The 26,654-nt window shown below is 43.0% G+C and overlaps 2 protein-coding genes, 1 long non-coding RNA gene and 1 pseudogene across 13 annotated transcripts in view; 3 read left to right on the top strand and 1 right to left on the bottom strand.

The window, feature by feature from the left end:
- Window positions 1-517: 517 nt before the first annotated feature.
- On the bottom strand, window positions 518-11,433 carry LOC110532341 (annotated as a pseudogene).
- On the top strand, window positions 11,195-15,714 carry LOC110531200 (scavenger receptor cysteine-rich domain-containing group B protein-like). Its single transcript, XM_036988291.1, has 6 exons — window positions 11,195-11,315; window positions 13,249-13,290; window positions 13,695-14,021; window positions 14,171-14,194; window positions 14,318-14,635; window positions 14,892-15,714. Exons 1-6 carry the CDS (start codon window positions 11,231-11,233, stop codon window positions 15,320-15,322), a joined length of 1,227 nt encoding a protein of 408 aa, XP_036844186.1. The 5' UTR covers window positions 11,195-11,230; the 3' UTR covers window positions 15,323-15,714.
- A 225-nt stretch (window positions 15,715-15,939) lies between these two features.
- On the top strand, window positions 15,940-18,235 carry LOC118966072. Its single transcript, XR_005053283.1, has 4 exons — window positions 15,940-16,239; window positions 16,357-16,674; window positions 16,806-16,850; window positions 17,171-18,235. It is a non-coding gene; the product is annotated as an uncharacterized LOC118966072 (long non-coding RNA).
- A 6,765-nt stretch (window positions 18,236-25,000) lies between these two features.
- Window positions 25,001-26,654, top strand: part of LOC110532344 (plasma membrane calcium-transporting ATPase 3) — a 34,679-nt gene continuing 33,025 nt past the window's right edge. For 8 of the 11 annotated variants that reach the window (XM_021616151.2, XM_021616150.2, XM_021616155.2 and 5 more), the window contains exon 1: window positions 25,003-25,536. The gene's annotated coding sequence lies outside the window, so the exon portion shown is untranslated. Of the gene's footprint in view, window positions 25,537-26,654 lie in introns of all 11 variants that reach the window. The other 3 variants (XM_021616159.2, XM_021616161.2, XM_021616160.2) reach the window with 2 other exon arrangements.

The raw sequence follows: 26,654 nt of genomic DNA on the forward strand, positions 1-26,654 counted from the left end.
GATTCTACTCCATTGCGCTCTATTGTGAAATGCAAGAGTGCGAATATATTTGACTGCATCTGTAGGCTACAGCAGTTGTCTGCCTCTGTTTAACAGTGTATAATGTGTACATCAGTTACTTTAAACGGATGTTCAATATCTATACGATTCCACATGAAAAGGTAATATAGTTCATCAGAGTGCAGTATCTGTTATATTTGTATTCCCCTAATATGTTTTAATTTGTGTTGGTAAATTAATGTTATAGCCGACAAGATTAGCATTTTAGCGCTGCTACTTAGTCTTAGATTTTTCCTGGATCAATGAACTTTTATGGAAGATTAAAGGATTTTGCAAACTGCTTTCAAAATTCACTCTTGCTTTTAACTCTTGTTAAAATGATCAGTGACATTTCCCTTTACCTTTCCATGTATTAAATAAAAGAGCTAGTCATATTTGGTACTAAAATCTAATCTTGGTACATAAAAGGTTCTGCCAGGTTCTGTTTTGAGTAAGAAGACCAGAAATTAAATTCACATTGTTTTGCAATATGTCATGTGCCATCTTTTATTTCAGTTTTACTGCTACTTTTTACATTTACTTGCTTTTAGATGAGAAAAATACATTTAAAAGGAATTCTTTCCCAATTATCTATAGATTTTTTTTTTAAAGAGTCCCCTCAGCCAACTGACGTTATTGAGGAGTTTGCCATACCACACATTAAAGCAAGTATTACGATGCAATACAGCTGTTCATGTTTCCCTAATGGAATATTACACAAAGTTGCAAATTGGTATCTATTATATAGGTTCTATGTTAATTGTTTTTAAGCCTTAATAGATTGCATGTCTAGTTATGATCCCCAGAAACATGAGACAACTTCTGTAACCTTCTGCAGATAATTCAATAGGCTATATTCTTTGCAACTTTTTAAAATGCATTTTTCTTGTGTAGTGCAAGCAAATGGAACTGGTCATAAATTGGAGAGATATTGTCAATACATACCATACAGCAGATGGGAAGGAGCACTTTATTTTTTCTCTGTTCTAAATATTCCCCTGTAGCACACAAACATAGTCAAATCCCCTACTCAGAAATCTTGGACATAAAAGCAAGAAATGCATCACATAGTTTGCCGATATTTGCTGTATGTTGTTATTTTGTAATTATTTGATTTGTGCTGACCAAAAAAGAGATTGTGGTTTTACGTGAATATTTACATTGATGTGTGGCTGGTACATTTGTCTGCACAAATAAAAAAATAAGTTGTTTAAAAGTCAATAAAAATGTTGTGTAAACAATGTGACATTTTGAGCAGATTGCATTTGATTTGACATTTGCTTTACTACTGTTTTTATTTTATTCCAAGAAATAGAATGATTGAGGATGACTGAAACCATCTCTAGTCTAATGAAAACATTTGTTATTTTGACGATGTTTCATGCCCATTTGTGTTGTAGTAGAATATAGTAGTTGCGTAGTTTTATATACTGTAGTATGTAAAACTGGAATTCTTCAGTTCTGCAGTTTTTCCTTTTTCTTTTGGCAAAGAGCCCTACCTAGAACCCTGCAAGTCATTAGGGTTAGTAGCAGGACAGAGACAACAACAGTCAGGAGAAGTACCAGTACATCCCCATTATGGTAAGCATACCAGGGCATCTTGTAGGACTCGGTGCCCAAGTGTGCTGCACCCTTGTGCCTCATAGCCAATTCTAGCCAGAAGATGGCGTTGTCCATTGGTTTGAGAGGTGTATCGCGGTGGCGCTTTGACATCCTGCGCATATTCTCTCTCTAGGGCTTACTCTTGTCCAGGGCCTAGGTTCCACCTCTAGGTCCGTCGCCTCGAGAATCTTAGCCACACCCCTGGCCTTTAGACTAAGCATGTTGTCAAACTGGTCAAATATGAAAGGAAGGCCTAACATGGGAACCCCATGGTAGATGGCTTTATAGATCCCATTGGTGCCCCCGTGTGTCACAAAGGCTCTTGTTTTTGGATGGCCAAGTAGGTCGTTCTGAGGCAGCCAGTTCACCAGCAGTGTGTTTTTGCCTAGAGTAGATGGCTTCTCTCCTGTATGTCTCCACACCACCTTCTGAGGCAGGCGGGCGAAGGCAGCTGCAATTATCTCTGATATCTCCGGGAGGAGGCTACCCAGCAGACTCCCCAAAGACATGACCACGACCCCATGTTCCCCCGAGCTCTGCACAAATGCCTCTAACTCCGCAGGCAAAGGCTTAGAGGGCTTACACTGGAAGCCCCCCATGTAGACCACACTGGGCATGGTAGGGCTTGGAAACTCGAACACAACGTCCACTCTCAGCCATAGGTCAGCCCCCTGAATGAGAGAATAGATGTTGGTGTTTGGATCAATGAATTCGTTGATCAGACCCTGGTATAGAGGTCTTGTTATGCCATAATCAACATAAAGAGAGATCCCATAATGCAAGAAGTTTTTCAGTTTGTTGACAAAACTAATTTTATTTGTGACCAGTGACCTAATAGTTGGTATGTAAGAAAGGGGCGAAGGTGCAATCGCAAAGTGTCCCTCTGCATTGGTGATCCAACGAACATTGAGCACAATAGGAAGACCCAAGTAACTCCCCAATACAACTCCAGGATCTGTCAATATTAAATCAAAATTGGCTGCCTTCAGCTTCTCCATTAACTGTTTGTCCTCCATGACTAAGCGGGCCATTTCAGCACTGCAGCGATGGGCCGCCTCCAGCAAATGAATGTTTTCTTTCTTTAGCTTGATGAAGGACAAAATGGAGCGCTCTCGTGTCCATATCTCTAGGCTCCTCTTCAGGAAGGATGCCATGTACTGCGGGTCCTCCAAACTGCTGGCCCTGGGCACGGGCAATGTGATGGAGGAGTAGTGGCGGGCGTGTTCAGGGATGTACCAGCTGGTGGATGAGCGGACCACTGTTAAAGTGTGACCCGCAGGTCCAGCTCTCGCAGGAGGATGTCCATGTTGAGCCAATGGCTGCCGTCCACAGGGTACACCAGGATGTTGCCAGCCTGGCTCTGAGCTGGGAACACCTACAGGAGACAGGTCAGAAGGAAGAGAGCAGGACATGGAGGGAAGCAGGGTGGGGCTGCCACAGTGACTATCATGGTTTGTCTGTAGAGGAAAAAGAACGTAACAAATACGGTTGCTTTCGGTATTTGAAAGTGTTTTCATTGACCACTGCTTTCCACCCCGTCTCACCACACACACAGGCATTAATTAATGTGACTATAGTCTCAAACATACAGTTACCTTCCAAAATAAAGGAAACACCAACATAAAGTGTCTTAATAAGGGCGTTGGGCCACCACAAGCCAGAACAGCTTCAGTGCACCTTGGCATAGATTCTACAAGTGTCTGGAACTCTGGTAGCGATGCGACACCATTCTTCCACAAGAAATTCCATAATTTGGTGTTTTGTTGATGGTGGTGGAAAACAATGTCTCTTGCACGACTCTAGAATCTCCCATAAGTGTTAAATTGTGGGTGAGATCTGGTGACTGAGACCAGTATGGCGTATGATTTAAATAATTTTCATGCTCATCAAACCATTCAGTGACCACTCGTGCCCTGTGGATGAGGGCATTGTCATCCTATGGCGGCTTAACCATGGTAGCCAAAATAATGGCCTGCTCAGCAGTTTTATACATGACCCTAAGCATGATGGGATGTTAATTGCTTAATTAACTCAGGAACCACACCTGTGTGGAAGCACCTGCTTTCATACTTTGTATCCCTCATTTACTCGTGTTTCCCTTATTTTGTCAATTACCTGTATCTAACCAAGTATAACAGTTTGTGTGTGTATTGGTTGCATATTTTCAGACTGCCAATGATAAAGAGTTGAGTTACTGCAACTCCAAGACTTGCCGTCAGAAGAGGATATGAAGCTGGCTAGGCAGATACAGTGCCTTGCGAAAGTATTCGGCCCTCTTGAACTTTGCGACTTTTTGCCACATTTCAGGCTTCAAACATAAAGATATAAAACTGTAATTTTTTGTGAAGAATCAACAACAAGTGGGACACAATCATGAAGTGGAACGACATTTATTGGATATTTCAAACTTTTTTAACAAATAAAAAACTGAAAAATTGGGCGTGCAAAATTATTCAGCCCCCTTAAGTTAATACTTTGTAGCGCCACCTTTTGCTGCGATTACAGCTGTAAGTCGCTTGGGTATGTCTCTATCAGTTTTGCACATCGAGAGACTGACATTTTTTCCCATTCCTCCTTGCAAAACAGCTCGAGCTCAGTGAGGTTGGATGGAGAGCATTTGTGAACAGCAGTTTTCAGTTCTTTCCACAGATTCTCGATTGGATTCAGGTCTGGACTTTGACTTGGCCATTCTAACACCTGGATATGTTTATTTTTGAACCATTCCATTGTAGATTTTGCTTTATGTTTTGGATCATTGTCTTGTTGGAAGACAAATCTCCGTCCCAGTCTCAGGTCTTTTGCAGACTCCATCAGGTTTTCTTCCAGAATGGTCCTGTATTTGGCTCCATCCATCTTCCCATCAATTTTAACCATCTTCCCTGTCCCTGCTGAAGAAAAGCAGGCCCAAACCATGATGCTGCCACCACCATGTTTGACAGTGGGGATGGTGTGTTCAGCTGTGTTGCTTTTACGCCAAACATAACGTTTTGCATTGTTGCCAAAAAGTTCCATTTTGGTTTCATCTGACCAGAGCACCTTCTTCCACATGTTTGGTGTGTCTCCCAGGTGGCTTGTGGCAAACTTTAAACGACACTTCTTATGGATATCTTTAAGAAATGGCTTTCTTCTTGCCACTCTTCCATAAAGGCCAGATTTGTGCAATATACAACTGATTGTTGTCCTATGGACAGAGTCTCCCACCTCAGCTGTAGATCTCTGCAGTTCATCCAGAGTGATCATGGGCCTCTTGGCTGCATCTCTGATCAGTCTTCTCCTTGTATGAGCTGAAAGTTTAGAGGGACGGCCAGGTCTTGGTAGATTTGCAGTGGTCTGATACTCCTTCCATTTCAATATTATCGCTTGCACAGTGCTCCTTGGGATGTTTAAAGCTTGGGAAATATGTTTATATCCAAATCCGGCTTTAAACTTCTTCACAACAGTATCTCGGACCTGCCTGGTGTGTTCCTTGTTCTTCATGATGCTCTCTGCACTTTTAACGGACATCTGAGACTATCACAGTGCAGGTGCATTTATACGGAGACTTGATTACACACAGGTGGATTGTATTTAACATCATTAGTCATTTAGGTCAACATTGGATCATTCAGAGATCCTCACTGAACTTCTGGAGAGAGTTTGCTGCACTGAAAGTAAAGGGGCTGAATAATTTTGCACGCCCAATTTTTCAGTTTTTGATTTGTTAAAAAAGTTTGAAATATCCAATAAATGTCGTTCCACTTCATGATTGTGTCCCACTTGTTGTTGATTCTTCACAAAAAAATACAGTTTTATATCTTTATGTTTGAAGCCTGAAATGTGGCAAAAGGTCGCAAAGTTCAAGGGGGCCGAATACTTTCGCAAGGCACTGTATGTGGGTAGGTGAAGACATTATTGATAATAATTCATGCTTAGATTAAAAAAAGATGAGAGTAGCATTCGAATAGCAGTAGTTGTAGTCATGTTGTACACTTGAACCAAAGTTGGGTCCCTCCCTTTACCCGACACCAACCTTTGTGAGAGCCTCAATGACATGGTCAAACAAGTTTTGACTAGATAATGGACTTTTGTGTGATGATATGCACTGTGCATAGATATGATCTCATTCAGTGTAATCAGAGGGAGGCAAGAGCAATGTGTTCGACAAATGTGAAGATTCTAGAGGAAATTACATTTCTGAAACTGGGAGGTCACTGAAAGCAAAATGTGCTATTGAACCAATTCTTGGTTCAAGTAAATTCATGCTACTGATTAAGCTTGAGGATCTTATGTACAGGTCCTTTCTGTTACTCATTTACAGAAAATCATAACATTTTGATAACACTTGTTGATATCACTTTCAACTTATCCTGAATCCAAAAGTATGTGTGTGTGTGTGTGTGTGTATGGGGGGGGGGGGGGGGGGGGGGGGTCTCTGCAAGAACCAGGGGTTTAGCCACACTTACTGTTAGTAGTTTGTTGCAGTATTTTGACAACATTTTACAAAAATAGAATGTAGCTTACACATGGGTCATTCTATGAAAAGTGTTTTTTGGATAGTGTAATTCTGTCACACAAAAACCAAAAACGTTATTTCACCTTTTAATATTCTGTCAGAAAGACTTATATACAGACTTATATACAGTACCAGTCAAAAGTTTGGACACACCTACTCAAGGGTTTTTCTTTATTTTTAATATTTTCTACGTTGTAAAATAATAGTGATGACATCAACTATGAAATAACACATATGGAATCATGTAGTAACAAAAAAGTGTTAAACAAAACTTTTCTTTTTTTTTACGCTGGCTGCTCGTAAGGTTTCTTGACTTGGACACTAATTTTTTCCAACACATGGATCGACATTTACAGAATGATTACCTGGAGGAAAATGGGGGAGGGTCATTTTATTCCAATTTTGGTCAAGGGGAGGGTTTAGTATATATATTTTTTAATCTAGTCCAGGGGAGAGCCATGTAATTTGTAATTGATTACATTTCTATATTTCTCCGTGTTTTATAATTCATTTCTTATTAGGCTATATATCGATGTATGCCTGATGCCGCCGCTCATCTATGATTCTCGGCTGGGCGTGTGTAACAGTATAATTTTAGACCGTCCCCTCGCCCATACCCGGGCTCGAACCAGGGACCCTCTGCACACATCAACAACTGTCACCCACGAAGCATCGTTACCCATCACTCCACAAAAGCCACGGCCCTTGCAGAGCAAGGGGAACTACTACTTCAAGGTCTCAGAGCAACTGACGTCACCGATTGAAACGCTATTTAGCGCGCACCGCTAACTAAACTAGCCATTTCACATCCGTTACATTCACCCCCCTTTTGACCTCCTCCTTTTTCCGCAGCAACCAGTGATCCGGGTCAACAGCATCAATGTAACAGTATAACTTTAGACCGTCCCCTCGCCCATACCCAGGCGCGAACCAGGGACCCTCTGCACACATCAACAACAGTCACCCACGAACCCATCGCTCCACAAAAGTCGTGAGGGCAAGGGGAACTACTACTTCAAGGTCTCAGAGCAAGTGACGTCACCGATTGAAACGCTATTTAGCGCGCACCACCGCTAACTAAGCTAGCCATTTCACATCCGTTACACGTGCAATATCAAGTGTCCGCCTATATGCTATTTAGTGTGGTCTCAATAAAATAATCCATTGCTACGAAGTGCATGCTCAGAGAAGCACAGAGCAAAGTTATATTTCTAAGATAGCTGCTGGGTTGGTGTAAATACAACCTTCACACATGCTGCCAAACATACCCTCGTAAAACTGACTATCCTATCGATCCTTGACTTTGGTGATGTCATTTACATCAAAATAGCCTCCAACACTCTACTCAGCAAATTGGATGCAGTCTATCTCTCGTTGGCTGGTCCTCGCAACATGTTTGTCACCAAACCCACTGGCTCCAGGTCATCTATAAGTCTTTGCTAGGTAAAGCGCCGCCTTATCTCAGCTCACTGGTCACCATAGCAATGCCCACCCGTAGCACACACTCCAGCAGGTATATTTCACTGGTTATCCCCAAAGCCAACACCTCCTTTGGCCACCTTTCCTTCCAGTTCTCTGCTGCCAATGACTGGAACGAATTGCAAAAATCACTGAAGTTGGAGACTAAAAAATTAAATAAAGAACTAGGCTGCATTACACACTGTAATGGATATTCCAACCCTGAGCCCCAGCCTGCTCTTTTGTGTGCTGCCTAAACAATGGCTGTGCTGTGTATGCCTACCTTATCAGTTCAGGAGCAGAGTAAAAAGCTTCTTCTTATTTTTGTTGATGTTGATTAGGTCATGTCCAATCTTGCGCGCAGACTAGCCTATAGCCTATGTTCTGTTCAGTTTGAGAAGGAGAGAGCGAAGATGAGGACAGGAGGTCAACTTTGATAGCTTGTTACTTGCCATGATGTATTTCTCAGAGTTATTGACCTCACAATAAGCCAAATTTGAGTAACTTACATTGTGTAGCTGAAATTTGAAGCAGTAGGTATAATTCCTTTCAGCCGTCTTAATTTTAATTAGACTTATCTAACAACAAGAGGGCTTTGTGTTGGAGACGATTTCTTCCTATTTTAGACATGTTAGGGTTTTCGTCTTCCTTCTCTGACGAGGAGTAAGAGATGTCGGACCAATGTGCAGCGTGGTAAGTGTCCATTTTAATATATAAAACTGAACACTACAAAAAATACAAAATAACAACGTGAATGAACAAACGAAAATCGAAACAGTCCTGTATGGTACAGACACAGAAACAATCACCCACAACTCAAAAGTGAAACCAGGCTACCCAAGTATGGTTCTCAATCAGGAACAATGATTGACAGCTGCCTCTGATTGAGAACCATACCAGGCCAAACACAGAAATCCCAAAACATAGAAAAAGGAACATAGACAACGCACCCAACTCACGCCCTGACCATACTAAAACAAAGACATAACAAAATAACTAAGGTCAGAATGTGACAAGACATAAGAGGTAGTGGTACCTGTTTGACAGATGAAATTAGGCTATAGGCTGCTATATCCATAGATTTGTTGTCAATTCCTCCACCCACCATGCACTCTTTAAACTCTGTGTCAGTGAAGGGCTGTTAAATTAAAACTAAGACTCGAATTGAGGGGGTTTGAGAAGGTATGCCATATGCAGACCTTTTATTAAAGAACATGGCAAAAAAGCATAGGCCTACCCCCCTAGTTTAAGATTTAAGAAAATAAAACTGATCCGATAATATAAAGTGATCTATAACAGCGCTTTAGTTCGCAATGCTATACGCTAGAATCAAGCTATAAAATTCCCGGGAAAGACGTGACTCCGATGCATATATGGGAATATCATTGTGTCATTTCTTTGACTTTCAGAGGATGAGTTAGAACCTTCTATAGCCAAGGAGACAAAACAATTAACTTTGCTTGGGAAGTAATCTAATTATGTCACTATCAATTGATTAAGCTATTCAATTTCTGTACAAAATAACATTTTTAAACCCAGACAGTTTTTAGGGAAACACCTGAGATCTTCTCTCATTGTTTAAACCATGGAAGTAGAATAGCCAGCAGTAAAGATGTTCTGCTTCGGTAGACCTACTCTGTCTGGGGTGGAAAAGTAGCCCTAATTTTGGAAATTACCATGTTCAGATTCCTAATGGCGTCTCAGATTGAATTATTTGCAAACAGGGACAGTTTCATTGCAAACAAGACACCGATTTGGCATTGGAAAAATATGATAAAATGAAACGGTATTAAAGCATATTCTGCTAATATGTAGAATTACTTAGAATTGTTACAAAAGGCTATTTTTTCTCGAACCTGCAAATACGATGATAGATGAATGCAATACTTTTACTATAAAGGAGGTCTTTCCACTTCAACTCCTGTCCACAGTAGTCTGCGAACCCACAACCTTGTGGCCCGCTGCCCTGTGCGGTATCAAAATGCCTGCGTTGCCATGTAACGCTTACAGGACAAATAACAGTTTCTAAAACTGCATAAATAAGGCTCTGGTCTGTCCAATAAATTAGGTTAAAGGGAACTCATGTTCTCTACTATCCACTTTGTTTGAATTATTATTTTGGGTATATTGGAGGTTACTTTTTCAAGTGTTCATGGAGGGTTTTTGATCAAATATATTTTGCTGAAGGGAGGGCCCTCCATTTTATTTCAGAGGTCCGATTTTGCGAGTTCGAATGTCATCACGGACAGCTTTAGCATTTTAGCAAATTACCAACTACTTACTACTTTTTAGATACTTTGCAAATACTGAGCATATTAGCTGACCCTTCCCCTAACCTTAAACATTTTAGCTAACTATTCCCTTAAACTTAATGTAACGGATGTGAAACGGCTAGCTTAGTTAGCGTAGGCGCTAAATAGCGTTTCAATCAGTGACGTCACTTGCTCTGAGACCTTGAAGTAGTAGTTCCCCTTGCTCTGCAAGGGCCGCGGCTTTTGTGGAGCGATGGGTAACGATGCTTCGAGGGTGACTGTTGATGTGTGCAGAAGGTCCCTAGTTCGCGCCCGGGTATGGGCGAGGGGACGGTCTAAATTTGTACTGTTACATTAACATAACTCTAAAACTTAACCGTAACCCCCTAGCTTTGCTAACGTTAGCCACCTAGCTATTATACATCATATACCACGAATTGTAATTCGTAACATACAATACGAAATGGGTGACGGACATCCACAAATAAATACATACCATTCGAAACATAACAATATAATATTAAATGGAGTGTCTCAGATTTAAGTACAGAATAATACGAAATGCTCTGAGATCCAAGTTGGTTCACTCCCTAACCTTTAACCAGCTGCTATTGGCGAACATGTGTTTATTGTAGGGTACAATTATCGTATAATAATTATCATAATTTCCTTAATACATTATTATCAGGAGATTTTATATTCACGTAGATATGGTTTCCCCAATAGCAGTTTATTATTTATACATGAAGTGGGCAAAGTTGTTGATCATTTTACGAGCAGAACGGCACGGTTGGGAGAAGAAGCTCCATTTCAAAAATATCTAAGCGGTCAAAACCATTCGTTTTTTGTGAAAGGGTTGTCACCAAAACTGTGTTGTATACATTAGGTGTGCAGTAGTGTTATTCATGTCTTTCAAATGTGCATTATGATGCATTGCAAGCAACAACAACAAAAAGCATCAACAAAAAGTACAATTATGATAATAAATGTGTCCATTTGCATGACAATTAACGTTAATCGTTACCCTAAATTCCATAATGTCACAGCCCTAGTTTGTAGTTACCTTTCTAGCTAATAGGCTATGTTATTGTTTTTTTTAATTGAACCTTTATTAACTAGGCAAGTTAGAGTTAACACTTCTTCAGATTGTAATGTGGGAGGTCAAAATAATGGAGAAAAAAAATCTACCAAATCTATTCATTTTCAAAATGTTCATTACTTGTCCTTTCCATTATCATTCAACGGATGATAAGACATAACATTTTGGGAAAAAACATCCCACTGAGCAAAAACAGGTTCAATCAACGTTGTTTCCACGTCACAATTTACCTTGAGTCTGAAGATATGATGAGTACCTTGTAAGTGGCCCCAAAGAACCCCTTTGGGTATGAGAGCACTTCGTAAAAATAGTTTGAATATTTCCAAGGCGATGGAAAATAAACGCCAGGCAGTGGCTGTTTCTTCACTTCTCCGTGGGTGAATACATTTCTTTCTGCTTATCTAGTGTTTTCAGAGACTACTACAACAAACAAATACGCTGCAAGTTAGCACAAGAAAAGTACAAATGAACTTTGACCTAGATTTCCGACGTGGTCTGTGATAAAGCAGAGGGAGAGAGAGAACGGGTGCCTCTTCTGAAGCATGTGTTCTGAAATTCAATGCCTGCTTCAAAAACAGATTATGCAGAGGGGATTATGCTAAATTCATTCACACTGATTGAGCCTCTCATAACCCAAAGACAATGCTCTTTAAAAGTGCAAGATATGAGATTTACAAGCATATTCATTCATTATAATTAGGCCTAAATATTGTTTGTTAGCAGTTGTATGACCTCTAAAGGGGATTTCTAGTATTGTGGTCATGTCTTCTAGGCCAAATCCACACACACACTGTTCCTGCTTTAGTCTCTCATTTACATAATGCATGTGCCTGTATCCCAATTTAAGATTTAGTCCTTAGTGAATAGAAAGTGTCCTATAGGTTTAACCCATTGATATACTGATGCATCACACTGAAATTACTATTTCCTTGGAGTTTGTAATGAGCTAAATGAATGTTGTCTAAGTTTAACATTTTAAATACGAGAGGGGCATACATCACATTATTACATCAATTTATATGGAGAGTTTACCACAGAACAATAATTCTGTCAAAATCTTTGAATGTTTACTATTTGAGATGCGCAAACTTGTCAAAGTCACTGGGAAACTGGTCAGAGGCTAAGCCCACTAAGTTAACCAGCAAGTCCTGAGTTGTATCATAATGTCCTAGTAGGTTAGTTTACATGGGCAAAATTCAAACTAACCAGGATATGTTTTGTTTCTAAGTTAGCTTGTTAAAATTGACCCCATCCCACTACCTATCATGAAACAGGCCTACCCCCCCAGGGAATTGAAAGTGGGAAGAGGAAAACACCTGGAACATTTTTATATGGTTCTGAAACAACTACTACCCAAATACATACATTCTATTTTCTCAAAAATACTTTATATCATGGAGCTGGTGTCAGCCCATGCCTGATATTCTCACGTGCTATTAAATAACCCGACAACTTTCATTTAGCTGTTAAAATCTGTCCCCTCATTGTTGAGCTCTCCTTTAATCAGAGCCTAAAATCAATAGAGCAACCAGCACACAAAGCTTGTATTCTGTTTTGATAAATGGTGTGTTACTCTTATTCCCAGAAAAGATACCTTTATGTGGTTTCTTTTCAAATAGTAGTCTTCACTGGTGTTATGTAATATGTATTCAGTGATACATAAATGCCACCTTTTGTTAGATATCGGTTTTCCTCTTTGAGGAAATCAGGAGACACACAACAAAAGGTAACAAAACCTGGCTATAAAAAGGCTCATACATGACATTCTCAACTTTGATCATGAATCTTACACCCAAGTGCAAGTGGTACCTAGCATTTGTGATTGCAGGTGAGCAAATTGTATTTTAACAATACCATACATTAATATTTATGTTAACTATATATGAAAATGTTTGTCCCATGTTAACAAGTAGTGTGTTTTACAAAATGCTTAAAACACAATTCATATTTTGTGTACTACACAGGGCTCTAGGATTTCATATAGTAGTTTTGTGCAAGGTTCTCTGCAAATCATTATTTATTTAATATTATTGAGTAAATCCACAATGGTGACTCTGCTCACTAACATTTTCGTTGTATAAATGCCATATTGATTTGTTCAGAAACAGCACTGTGAAGTATATGACTACTAATATCCTGGTCTAATTTGTTTTCCAATTAATCTGTTAACCAATAGCAAATAAGGACTGAAACACATCCGTGTCCACCTCCTATCAACTCTCACACACACATAACCTTTGACAAGGCTATAAAATATAACATCTTTAACTTATTGTATGTTTTATCATTATGTTCCTCTCATGTAGTTGTTTGCTCCAATGAAGGAGCATCTCGAGTTCTAGACAGACGTAAGTATAATAATGAAGCACTGAGACCATAGACTTCTAATAAGTTCTGTTATTGAGTTTGTTGGCAAGTTTAATCTCCATAAATATTTTTAATTACATGATGTCAGTCATACACTGTAGTTAAAGTACCTCTTTGTGTGACTATCATATACATTCTCAAAGTGTCTAAATAGGGCTCTATTCAATCCGTATTGCGGTAGTTCAGCATTACAGCGTGATTGAAATTTAAAGGTAATGTTTCCGCGTTAGCTGAGACTGCATTTACTGTAAACGCTGCATATGTCGGCTGAATCGGAAATTATCTTTACATTTCTAGTGCACAATCTGTAATGCTTCAGCGATACAGATTGAATAGAGCCCTTAACGTGGGACTTAACGAAACAATTATTTTCTATTTGCCTCAGTCAGTGCTGGAGGAGTACGTTTAGTGGATGGCCCATACAACTGCTCTGGCAGGGTGGAGGTGTACTATGCAGGCCAGTGGGGTACAGTGTGTGATGACAACTGGGACCTGCTGGATGCCAAGGTAGTGTGTAGAGCACTGGGCTGTGGGGCAGCCCAGAAGGCCCTGGACCAGGCCCACTTTGGCGGGGGTAAGGGGGAGATCTGGCTAGATGATGTGGAATGTTCTGGGAATGAAGAGTCACTGCTTAGCTGCAGCTCAGATGGTCTTGGGTCACACAACTGTGGACACTTTGAGGATGCAGGAGTGATATGTGAGGGTCAGTCAGGTGAGTGGTTGAATTTGCTATAAGTGTGGTTGAATTTGCTATAAAGATGCATCTAAACTACCAACTTTAACTAGGGGCTTGTTTAATGCTACCATTTCTCTCTGTCGCTGTCTCCCCCCCCCCCCCCCCTCTCCCTCTCCATCTATCAGGTCAACCCCCTTCAGACTCCCATTGTGAGTAAAAAAAAAAGTATTCCTTACTTTATGTTTCAGTTGCAGAACGAGTCATAATACGTATTTGAAAAACAAAACGTTAATGGCCGTAATGTGTTTCTCACTTTCCCTTCCTTTTAACAGCTGGCTTGACAGTGCGCATAGTTGATGGTCCCAATCACTGCTCTGGAAGGGTGGAGGTCTACCATGATGGGAGTTGGGGGACAGTCTGTGATGATAATTGGGGTTTCCTAGATGCCCAAGTTGTATGTAGGGAGCTGAGCTGTGGACCAGCCACAGAGGCTCCTCACCAGGCTTACTTTGGTGAGGGGAGTGGCTCAATCCTATTGGACGATGTGGCATGCATGGGAAGTGAGGGATCTTTACTGGAATGCAACTCAGGAGGGATAGGAAACCATAACTGTGGCCATGATGAAGATGCCAGTGTAACTTGCATGATGGGTAAGTCTAAGCCTACAAATGCAGTAAGCTCAATTGAATAAAATAGTTAATGTTGAGATTAATTAAGGAGAATTGAATACCTGTTTTTCACAATATCTCACGCACCTTTTCATTATTTAATATTTTCCTCACATTCAATTCAAGAACAAGAGGACCCAGATAGAAACAGTCAGATAAATTCCATAAAACTATATTCAAATTGACAATATGAATGGTCCTTACAAAGCAAACTAAAATAATGTACTCTTCTCTCCAGTGGTCCCAGATGATGGCCCGTTGATCCGGCTGGTGGATGGTCCTGATCAGTGTTCAGGGAGGGTGGAAGTGTATTATGCGGGGCAGTGGGGTACGGTGTGTGATGATGACTGGGACGTGAGCGACGCTGACGTGGTCTGCAGACAGCTCAGCTGTGGGTGGGCTATGGATGCCCCCGGACAGGCCTGGTTTGGTATGGGAGTTGGCATTCCCATTCTGCTGGACAACATAGCCTGTGTTGGCACAGAAGGCACTCTCTTTGACTGCCCCTCTGAGGCGATAGGTCAGCATAACTGCATGCATCCTGAGGATGCGAGTGTGGTCTGCTCAGGTGAGATTAAAGGGGAAGTTCCGTATTTTACTGTTAGATGGTTCCTGACCCTGAAAGTAGTTTATGGGCGAAACTGTAATCTTCGGTTGAGTTTTATCTAAACAGCTACTACAAATTTCAGCTCATTTAAGGCACAGTTAGCTTTATTTATTAATAACGCTTTTCAAGGTAACATACAGTATATGCAACAACTCTTTGTTTTCCATGATCCTCCCTATGGATTGCAGGTTCACACCAGAGTGAGTACATTAATTTGTCTGCACACTACACAATAATCTCCACAGCCTGATGCATCAATTTGTTAACAGATTATTTACCTATTTACCTGGACCTTCAATTCGCTTGGCCGGTGGCTCCAACAACTGCTCTGGTAGAGTGGAGGTGTTCCACTCTGGCCAGTGGGGTACAGTGTGTGATGATGACTGGGATCTGAAACATATGTACACCTCGTAATTGATCGTTAAAATGTTTTTATTTGCCTCTCGGGTGGCGCAGGGGTCTAGGGCACTGTGCCACCAGAGACTCTGGGTTCGCGCCCAGGCTCTGTCACAGCTGGCCGTGACCGGGAGGTCTGTGGGGTGACGCACAATTGGCCTAGCGTCGTCCGGGTTGGGGAGGTTTTGGCCGGTAGGGATATCCTTGTCTCATCGTGCACCAGCGACTCCTGTGGGGGGCCGGGCGCAGTGCACGCTAACCAGGTCGCACACATCGGTGCGGCTGGCTTCCGGGTTGGATGCGTGCTGTGTTAAAGAAGCAGTGCGGCTTGGTGGGGTTGTGTTTCGGAGGATGCATGGCTTTCGACCTTGTCTGACATGCTATCCCCAGAGCCTGTACGAGAGTTGTAGCGAGAGTTGTAGCGATGAGACAAGATAGTAACTACTATGGGGAGAAAAAGGGGGTAAAATAAAAAAAATAAAAAAGTTTTTATTTGAATAAATCAGAAAAGTTCAGACAGGTACTGTATCTTTTTTTACAGGTCCCACAGAGAACATCCTGCAAAGCTCCACATGGACCTACGGTAATGTATTGTCTTCATATTGTCTTCATATTGTCTTCATATTCCATCTACAAAGTTTTCAACTCAACAACAATCCCAGTATCTGTTAATCTTCACAGCTTTTCTTGTATTTTACAGATAGCACTTCCAGAGTGCGTCTGGTCAACGGCACCAACAACTGCTCTGGTAGAGTGGAGGTGTTCCACTTTGGCCAGTGGGGTACAGTGTGTGATGATTGGTGGGATCTGAGAGATGCCCAGGTGGTGTGCAGAGAGTTGGGCTGTGGAGAAGCTCAAGAGGCCTTTAGATCTGCAGAGTTTGGAGAAGGAAGTGACTCCATCTCTCTGGATGACCTGGCTTGTTCTGGCTCTGAAGACTCTTTGCTGCAGTGTCCCCACAGTGGACTGGGGAACCATAACTGTGTCCACTATGAAGATGCAGGAGTTACCTGCACTGGTAAGATTACTGTTTAGTGACATGAAGTTTAGATATCATGATATTGTCTATGTTGGTAACAGTACTAACATCACCACTGCAACTCCAAAACAATAAATGTAACTGAATATTCTGTTCATTGACACTGACAGGTCCTTCTGGAGGCATCCAGCCATTCAACTCATCATGGACCCAGGGTAAGTTACATCCTTATTCATCATTCCAGTGGGTCAGATTCAATTCATATCCAACTTTTGACATCTTCAACCCTAATTGTACCCAAAAATAAATGTTTGATTGATTGAGTGTAATGTAATTGAACATAACGCTTATGCCAACCCCTGATACACACAACAGAACAGTCATCCTTTAAAAAAAGGTCATCAGCAAATGTGAGGGGCTTTAAGCAGAAACCAGTCCAAAAGTTAGTGTTAGCAAATACCTAGATGTTGCGTAAAAGACTGTGTGAAACAAATCATAGCACATGTCTCAATATTTGATTGTTTTCTATTTTTAGGTTCTGGTTCCGGAGGTTTCTGAAAGCATATAGATCTCTCATCTGTACAGTCTAGGAGTATCAAGGGTTAACCATAAACACTGTATGTACGTTCTAATTCTATTTGTCGTCAAATCTCTCCAGTTGGTACATGCTGCTGTGCAAATTAAACACACTTCTAATAATACAGTGTGGTAAACCATAGTCCGTAACAATTAATTTCCAGCCAGATGAGACTCTTGCTTTCTGCAAGAAAGTGGGGTGGAACCATTTCAAATTCTGCCTCATGTACTGTATCATTCACAATGGCCATCAATAATGACACAATGCCAAGAAGATCCTGTGTCACAGGTCCAGGACCGAGAAGGTGAAAACAACCTAGGCCAGCCAAGCACCAAAGACCTTCTGAATTTGAACTCAAATACAGTTCAAATGCAATCACATGACCTGTAAGATGAATATGCATAAGGTTTTGAAAATGGTTTGTATAGTGTTCACATGCTGTAACTAACAAATCAGTATATGAACTAAATTCAATTCCCCCCAAAAATCAGAAAACATTGGGAAATGTTCAATTAATGGATTTAATTTAAATGAATTAATGATATTTAGTCTTTTAAAGGTTTGTTGACATTTTTCTGGTTATACTAAACATTGTATTGTTCCTTTCATGGTTAGGACATTCTGTTACTTGTAGAATGCTGTGTGTCCTATTCCCAAGCTAGTCTATTGTGAATTATCATTAAATATCTTTAATTAAATCAAAACAAATACTGTATTGTTCTTCAAAATAATTTGGAATTTTACCCATATATTCACCAAGGTGCACATAAGAGTAAGTTCACATGCTAAGTTCCTCTCCATCTTCTCTATCAATAGAGAGCAACAATAGGCCATCGTTAGATTAAAAACCAAAACAAGTATTTAACCTTTTTAACTAGAATGCCAGCATCCCGGAGTCGCCACTTCACTGTTGACTTTGAGACTGGTGTTTTGCGGGTGCTATTTAATGAAACTGCAAGTTGAAGACTTGCAAGGCGTCTGTCAGAGTGGCCATCGGATTCTTGGTCACCTCCCTGACCAAGGCCCTTCTCCCCCAATTGCTTCTGCCAGCTCTAGGAAGAGTCTTGGTGGTTCCAAACTTATTCCATTTAAGAATAATGGAGGCCACTGTGTTCTTGGGGACCTTTAATGCTGCAGAATTTTTTTGGTACCCTTCACCAGATTTGTGTGTCACGTTCTGACCTCTATTTCCTTTGTGTTGTATTTATTTAGTATGGTCAGGGCGTGAGTTGGGTGGGCAGTCTATGTTTGTTTTTCTATGTTGTGGGGCAGTTCTATGTTTTCGGCCTAGTATGGTTCTCAATCAGAGGCAGGTGTCATTAGTTGTCTCTGATTGAGAATCATACTTAGGTAGCCTGGGTTTCACTGTGTGTTTGTGGGTGATTGTTCCTGTTTTTGTGTTTGCACCAGACAGGGCTGTTTTGAGTTCTCACGTTTCTTGTTTTTTCGTTAGTTTGTTCATGTATAGTGTCGTCAATAAATTACAATGAACAACCACCACGCTGCGCTTTGGTCCGCCTCTACTTCACAAGAAGAGAATCGTTACAGAATCACCCACCACAACAGGACCAAGCGGTGTGGTAATGGGCAAAGGAAAAAGCAGCAGCAGGAGCAGCGCGAGGAGGTATGGACATGGGAGGACGAATTAGACGGTAAAGGACCTTGGGCTCAGCCAGGAGAGTATCGCCGCCCCAAGGAAGAACGGGAGGCGGCGAAAGCGGAGAGGCGCTGGTATGAGGAGGCAGCGCGGCGTCGTGGATGGAAGCCCGGGAGTCAGCCCCAAACATTTCTTGGGGGGGGGGCTAACAGGGAGTATGGCTACGCCAGGTAGGAGACCTGAGCCAACTTCCTGTGGTTACCGGGGGGCTAGAGAGACCGGGCAGGCACCGTGTTATGCTGTGGAGCGCACGGTGTCCCCAGTGCGGGTGCACAGCCCGGTGCGGTACATTCCAGCTCCGCGTATCGGCCGGGCTAGAGTGGGCATCGAGCCAAGTGCCATGAAGCCGGCTCTACGCATCTGGTCTCCAGTGCGTCTCCTTGGGCCGGCTTACATGGCACCAGCCTTGCGCACGGTGTCCCCGGTTCGCCTGCATAGCCCAGTGCGGGCTATTCCACCTCGCCGCACTGGCAGGGCGACCGGGACCATTCAGCCGGGTAAGGTTGGGCAGGCTCGGTGCTCAAGAGCTCCAGTGCGCCTGCACGGCCCGGTCTATCCGTCACCACCTCCACACCCCAGCCCTCCGGTGGCAGCTCCCTGTACCAGGCTGTCTCTCCGGCCCATCCGTCCAGAGCCTTCCTCCTCTCCAGCGCTGCCGGAGTCTCCCGCCTCTCCGGCGCTACCAGAGCCTTCCTCCTCTCCAGCGCTGCCGGAGTCTCCCGTCTGTCCGGCGCCTCTGCCGGAGTCTCCCGTCTGTCCGGCGCCTCTGCCGGAGCCTCCCGCCTGTCCGGCGCCTCTGCCGGAGCCTCCCGCCTGTCCGGCGCCTCTGCCGGAGCCTCCCGCCTGTCCGGCGCCGCTGCCGGAGCCTCCCGCCTGTCCGGCGCCGCTGCCGGAGCCTCCCGCCTGTCCGGCGCCGCTGCCGGAGCCTCCCGCCTGTCCGGCGCCGCTGCCGGAGCCTCCCGCCTGTCCGGCGCCTCTGCCGGAGCCTCCCGCCTGTCCGGCGCCTCTGCCGGAGCCTCCCGCCTGTCCGGCGCCTCTGCCGGAGCCTCCCGCCTGTCCGGCGCCTCTGCCGGAGCCTCCCGCCTGTCCGGCGCCTCTGCCGGAGCCTCCCGCCTGTCCGGCGCCTCTGCCGGAGCCTCCCGCCTGTCCGGCGCCTCTGCCGGAGCCTCCCGCCTGTCCGGCGCCTCTGCCGGAGCCTCCCGCCTGTCCGGCGCCTCTGCCGGAGCCTCCCGCCTGTCCGGCGCCTCTGCCGGAGCCTCCCGCCTGTCCGGCGCCTCTGCCGGAGCCTCCCGCCTGTCCGGCGCCTCTGCCGGAGCCTCCCGCCTGTCCGGCGCCTCTGCCGGAGCCTCCCGCCTGTCCGGCGCCTCTGCCGGAGCCTCCCGCCTGTCCGGCGCCTCTGCCGGAGCCTCCCGCCTGTCCGGCGCCTCTGCCGGAGCCTCCCGCCTGTCCGGAGCCGCCAGCGCCGCCCGTCTGCCCGGAGCCGCCAGCGCCGCCCGTCTGCCAGGAGCCGCCAGCGCCGCCCGTCTGCCAGGAGCCGCCAGCGCCGCCCGTCTGCCAGCGCCGCCCGTCAGCCAGGGGCCGCCAGCGCCGCCCGTCAGCCAGGGGCCGCCAGTGCCGCCAGTCAACCAGGTGCCGCCAGTCAGCCCAGCGCCAGCGCCGCCAGTCAGCCAGGGGCCGCCAGCGCCGCCAGTCAGCCAGGGGCCGCCAGTCAGCCAGGGGCCGCCAGTGCTGCCAGTCAGCCAGGGGCCGCTAGAGCCCCTCCGCCCGGAGCAGCTGTCCCTCTGTCCCGAGCAGCTGTCCCTCTGTCCCGAGCAGCTGTCCCTCTGTCCCGAGCAGCTGTCCCTCTGTCCCGAGAAGCTGCCCCTCTGTCCCAAGCAGCCCCTCTGTCCAGTGGGGTCATTGAGAGGGGTGGGCATGGTGAGTAAGCCACGGAGACGGACAATAAGGCGGACTAAGACAATGGCGAAGTGGGGTCCGCGTCCCGCGCCAGAGCCGCCACCGCGGACAGACGCCCACCCAGACCCTCCCCTATAGGTCAAGGTTTTGCGGCCGGAGTCCGCACCTTTGGGGGGGGGTACTGTCACGTTCTGACCTCTATTTCCTTTGTGTTGTATTTATTTAGTATGGTCAGGGCGTGAGTTGGGTGGGCAGTCTATGTTTGTTTTTCTATGTTGTGGGGCAGTTCTATGTTTTTGGCCTAGTATGGTTCTCAATCAGAGGCAGGTGTCATTAGTTGTCTCTGATTGAGAATCATACTTAGGTAGCCTGGGTTTCACTGTGTGTTTGTGGGTGATTGTTCCTGTTTTTGTGTTTGCACCAGACAGGGCTGTTTTGAGTTCTCACGTTTCTTGTTTTTTCGTTAGTTTGTTCATGTATAGTGTCGTCAATAAATTACAATGAACAACCACCACGCTGCGCTTTGGTCCGCCTCTACTTCACAAGAAGAGAATCGTTACATTGTGCCTCTACACAATCCTGTCTCGGAGCTCTACTGACAATTGCTTCGACCTCATGGCTTGGTTTTTGCTCTGACATGCACTGCCAACTGTGGGACCTTGTATAGACAGAAGTGTGCCTTTCCAAATCATGCCCAATCAATTGAATTTACCACAGGTGGACTCCAATCAAGTTGTAGAAACGTCTCAAGGATGATCAATGGAAATCATAGCAAAGGGTCTGAATACATGTAAATATGGTATTTCTGTTTTTGATTTGTAATAAATTAGCAACATTTTCTAAAACCTGTTTTCTCTTTGTCACTATGGGGTATTGCAATTAAAATATATATGCTTCATACATTTTAGAATAAGGCTGTAGCGTAACAACATTTTGAAAAAGTCATCACAATTAGGGTACTAGGGGGTAACTAGTCCCTCCCAAAGAACAATGTCTAATTGTTGACATAAAAAGCAACATTTGAAAAACAAAATTGTATGTGGATAAAGGTCATGCTTAGGTGAATAAACTATAAAGGGAAATAAATGGCTACAGTTGAGACTTTTTTTGTTATTTCATAATATGTTGTTTTTAGAAAAGGTGCCAGTTACCCCGGTAGAAGATTATGGTATAGGGTTTCACACAAGTGTGCTAAAATCCATTTAATCAGTTTTTTATTATTATTATTTAGTAAGTTTTACTTAAAAGCTAAATCTAGGTGTATTTTAATTATTTGAATAAAATATGTAGGGGAAATGGTGTTGCACACATCATTAATATCTGCACTATGAGGAGATTTGTAAAAAAAGAGGAGTCCCTCTTTTGAACTCACCTGCACATGAATTGTATTGTTTATTTCTTTGTTGTTCCTTTTCCAAACAATGCATTATGTACAATTCCAATAAGTATTATTTGAATAATGCAAGATTTAAAATGCCAACAGTCTTCAAAATGACATTCAGGAGCAAAAAGTTTTCAATAGTTGTTTTTAATTCTTCTGTGGAGATGGGAGACCGTTCCAGAAGGACAACCATCTCTCCACCAATCAGGCCTTTATGGTAGGGTTGGAATTTGTCAAAAGGCAGCTAATGTCTCTCAGACCATGAGAAACAGGATTCTCTGGTCTGATGAAACCAAGATTGAACTCTTTGGCCTGAATGCCAAGTGTCACGTCTGGAGGAAACCTGGCACCATCCCTATGGTGACGCAATGGTGGTGGTAGCATCATGCTGTGGGGATGTTTTTCAATGGCAGGGACTGGGAGACTAGTCAGGATCGAGGAAAATATGTACAAAACAAAGTACAGATAGATCCTTGATGAAAACCTGCTCCAGGGCGCTCAGGACCTCAGACTGGGGCGAAGGTTCACCTTGCAACAGGACAACGACCCTAAGCACACAACCAAGACAACGCAGGAGTGGCTTCGAGACAAGTCTCTGAATGTCCTTGAGTGGCCCAGCCAGAGCTTGGACTTGAACTCGATTGAACATCTCTGGAGAGACCTGAACATAGCTGTGCAGCAACACTCACCATCCAACCTGAGAGAGCATGAGAGGATCTGCAGAGAGGAATGGGAGAAACTCCCCAAATACAGGTGTGCAAAGCTTGTAGCGTCATACCCAAGAAGACTTGAAGCTGTAATCACGGCCAGAGGTGCGTCAACAAAGTACTGAGTAAAGGGTCTGAATACTTACAGTACTTGTCAAAAGTTTCGACACACCTACTCATTTGACTATTTTCTACATTGTATAATAATAGTGAAGACATCACAACTATGAAATAACACTTATGGAATCATGTAGTAAGCAAAAAAGTGTTAAACAAATAAAAATATATCTTATATTTGAGATTCTTCAAAGTAGCCACCCTTTGCCATGATGACAGCTTTGCACACTCTTGGCATTCTCTACCAGCTTCACCTGGAATGCTTTCCCAACATTCTTGAAGGCGTTTCCATAAATGCTGAGCACTTGTTGGCTGCATTTCCTTCACTCTGCGGTCCAACTCATCCCAAACCACTCAATTTGATTGAGTTTGGGTGATTGTGGAGGCCAGGTAAGTTGATGCAGCATTCCCCCAGTCTTCTTATTGATCAAATAGCCCTTACACAGCCTAGAGGTGTGTTTTGGGTCATTATCCTGTTGAAAAACAAATGATAGGGCTGACTTGCCTAGTTAAATAAAGGTTAAATAAATAAATAATTGTCCAACTATGATCAAACCAGATGGAATGGCATATCGCTGCAGAATGCTGTGATAGCCATGCTGGTTAAGTGTGCCTTGAATTCTATAAATCACTGATGGTGTCACCAGCTAAACACCCCTACACCATCACACCTATTGCTCCATGCTTCATGGTGGGAACCACACATGCGGAGATCATCCGTTCACATACTCTGTGACTCACAAAGACACAACGTTTGGAACCATAAATCGCCAATTTGGACTCATCAGACCAAAGGACAGATTTCCACCGGTCTAATGTCCATTGCTCGTGTTTTTTGTCCCAAGCAAGTCTCTTCTTCTTATCGGTGTCCTTTAGTAGTGGTTTCTTTTATAGCAATTCGACCACGAAGGCCTGATTCACGCAGTCTCCTCTGAACAGTTGATGTTGAGATGTGTCTGTTACTTGAACTCCGTAAATCATTTATTTGGCCTGCAATTTCTGAGGCTGGTATCTCTAATGAACGTATTCTCTGCAGCAGAGGTAAATCTGGGTCTTCCTTTGCTGTGTCAGTCCTCATGTGTCAGTCCTTTTGCGACTGCCCTTGAAGAAACTTTAAAAGTTCTTGACATTTTCCGGATTGTCTGACCTTCATGTCTTAAAGTAATGATGGACTGTCGCTTCTCTTTGCTTATTTGAGTTGTTCTTGCCATAATATGGACTTGGTCTTTTACCAAATATGGCTATGATCTGTATACCACCCCTACCTTGTCACAACACAACCGATTGGCTCAAACACATTAATAAGAAGGAAAGAAATTCCACAAATTAACTTTTAAGAAGGCACACCTGTTAATTGAAATGCATTCCAGGTGACTACCTCATGAAGCTGGTTGAGAGAATGCCAAGAGTGTGCAAAGCTGTCATCAAGGCAAAGGGTGGCTACTTTGAAGAATCTTAAATATAAAATATGTTTGGATTTCTTTAACACCGTTTTGGTTACTACATGATTCCATATGCGTTATTTCATAGTTTTCATGTCTTCATTATTATTCTACAATATAGAAAATAGTAAAAACATGAAAACCCCCTTGAATGAGTAGGTGTCCAAACTTTTTTTTAGTACAGTATGTAAATGGGATGTTTCAGTGTTTATTTTTAATACATTTGCAAAAAATTCTAAAAACATGTTTTTACTTTGTCATTATGGAGTATTGTGTGTAGATTGATGCAACAAACGATGTAATCAATTTTAGAATAAGGAAGTAACGTAACAAAATTTGAAAAAATTCAAGGGGTCTGAATACTTTTCGAAAGCACTGTAGGCCTATCTACCTCCATAAATTGATTAAATCATTCTGATTTGAATGTATTATAATGATGATTTGATGATTATTTTTATTTGTAAACATTTCGTTTTTCCAATGGCTGTCTAAGGCTCAGACAGTCAATCTAGGGATATAGTACCAATATTCTGGTCAAATTGTACTGTCGAGTTGTGCAAGCGGAGGGGTTGCAGGGAGGGATACGAGCGTCAAGCTCGGCAGTGGCAGCATCCATCCATCCATCCACCCCCTCCCTCTCCTACCCGTCGCATAGAACAGCCCATTTTAATGTTGCAATCACCTTAGGACGATTGCGGTTAGCGAGGTATCTTTTCAGCATGTAGACCCAAATTCTTGGTTAACTATTGGAGCTTATGCTGTATTATCAGACAAAAAATAACAGCAACGAGAAACATTGGGAACAACGACAAGAACAGTAGGCCTAATAATATCAAATAGCTACCTGTAGTCCATAACCCTTCATTTATGCAAACACGCTAATATCTACCCTGTATCGTTTCATTTTCTTCAGCATTAGAGGAATTCCCCATAGGCCTTGACGTCTGCACAATTTTGTGCTTTACATTTGTATATGCTGACCAGAAACAACAGATGGGACATCACGTCGGTATACATCCCTCAAACGTTTTTTTCTCTGTCGGATTTGAAGTGAATTTGAAAGTGAAGAACATAGGATTTTCTATTTTTCTAAACTCCCAGTTTACGTCCTTGGACATGGCCGGGTGAGTAGTTTAACTCCGTTCAATTGTGTTATTATATTATAATGATAGGCTAAGGATAATATTGACTCAAAATGCCTCGTGATATTTGAATGGCCTGTGAAAATGTCGATGATGTGCACCATTTATTTATATTATTATTATAATACCTTTCTCGCTAGAGGGCTATTGATATATTATGGGACTGGTAGGCTAATAATGACTACTCCATGAGATAAAACGTAGCCTATTCATGCATCCAACACTGAACATACAGTGGCTACATTACCTTTATCAATATGAAATGCTATAAAACATTTATCAGTTATCTAGGTAGGCTACATTAATGTTGTGGGCAACAGGAATAGATTATGATTATGATCATGATTATGAAGCACTGGCATCTGGAATATCTAGAATCCCGATTTGTCGTATTCTGGGAATAGGGTATAGGCCTACCGGTCACTACTATGATTTATGTCTGAATCCACAGAGATTAGTTATTCTGCAAATTAACAATAGCCGGTATCAATCCGGTGTTAACCTTGCAGTAGCCTAGGCCAGCTCACGTATTAAATGTAGCACATTCACGCGGGTAGAATTTTATCGTTTTCCCACTATCAAGAAACGCAATATGTTCCAATCGTAAGTGCTGCAATTCCTCTGAAATCTGTTGCCTCGAAAATGTGTTCTTATTCAAATTAGGTCCATCATACCCCATTCCACCTCTAGAAAATAAAAATAAAATCCGAATTTAAGAGAAGGTGTATAATTCCATGCTTTGGTGTTCATTTATATCGTAATGGAAGGATATCGTTGACAAAATAGATGTTTTGTGCAGACCAAGGTTAACAACTGATATCTGAAGGTTACAAGTAAAGGGCACGGTTGATTTTTGACAATGTACTAGAACAATAATACATGCTCCGTGTTGCAAGGAAAGGGATGCTTTTTTAAACTATGATATATAAACAGCTATGGTTCCATTCGCTCTTTGATACTGTGGAAATATAAGAACATCTTAGTATAATGCTTCGTGCCACGATGGAGGTACTTTTACCCTCGCATCACTCCGAGGAGAGTATCTCTGAATCACAGATAGCTGAGCATCATGGCTGTGCGCGTCGCCTTGGTAAAACCCA

This window comes from Oncorhynchus mykiss, chromosome 9, assembly GCF_013265735.2.
Source record: "Oncorhynchus mykiss isolate Arlee chromosome 9, USDA_OmykA_1.1, whole genome shotgun sequence".
Lineage (NCBI taxonomy): Eukaryota > Metazoa > Chordata > Actinopteri > Salmoniformes > Salmonidae > Oncorhynchus > Oncorhynchus mykiss.

Excerpts from the sequence above, each read along its gene's own strand:
- LOC110531200 (XM_036988291.1), top strand. The coding sequence starts at position 11,231 with ATGAGAGCACTTCGTAAAAATAGTTTGAATATTTCCAAGGCGATGGAA. Across the intron at positions 11,316-13,248 it reads GGCTGTTTCTTCACTTCTCC|TTGTTTGCTCCAATGAAGGA; the intron begins GTGGGTGAATAC and ends CCTCTCATGTAG. Across the intron at positions 14,195-14,317 it reads ACCCCCTTCAGACTCCCATT|CTGGCTTGACAGTGCGCATA; the intron begins GTGAGTAAAAAA and ends TCCTTTTAACAG.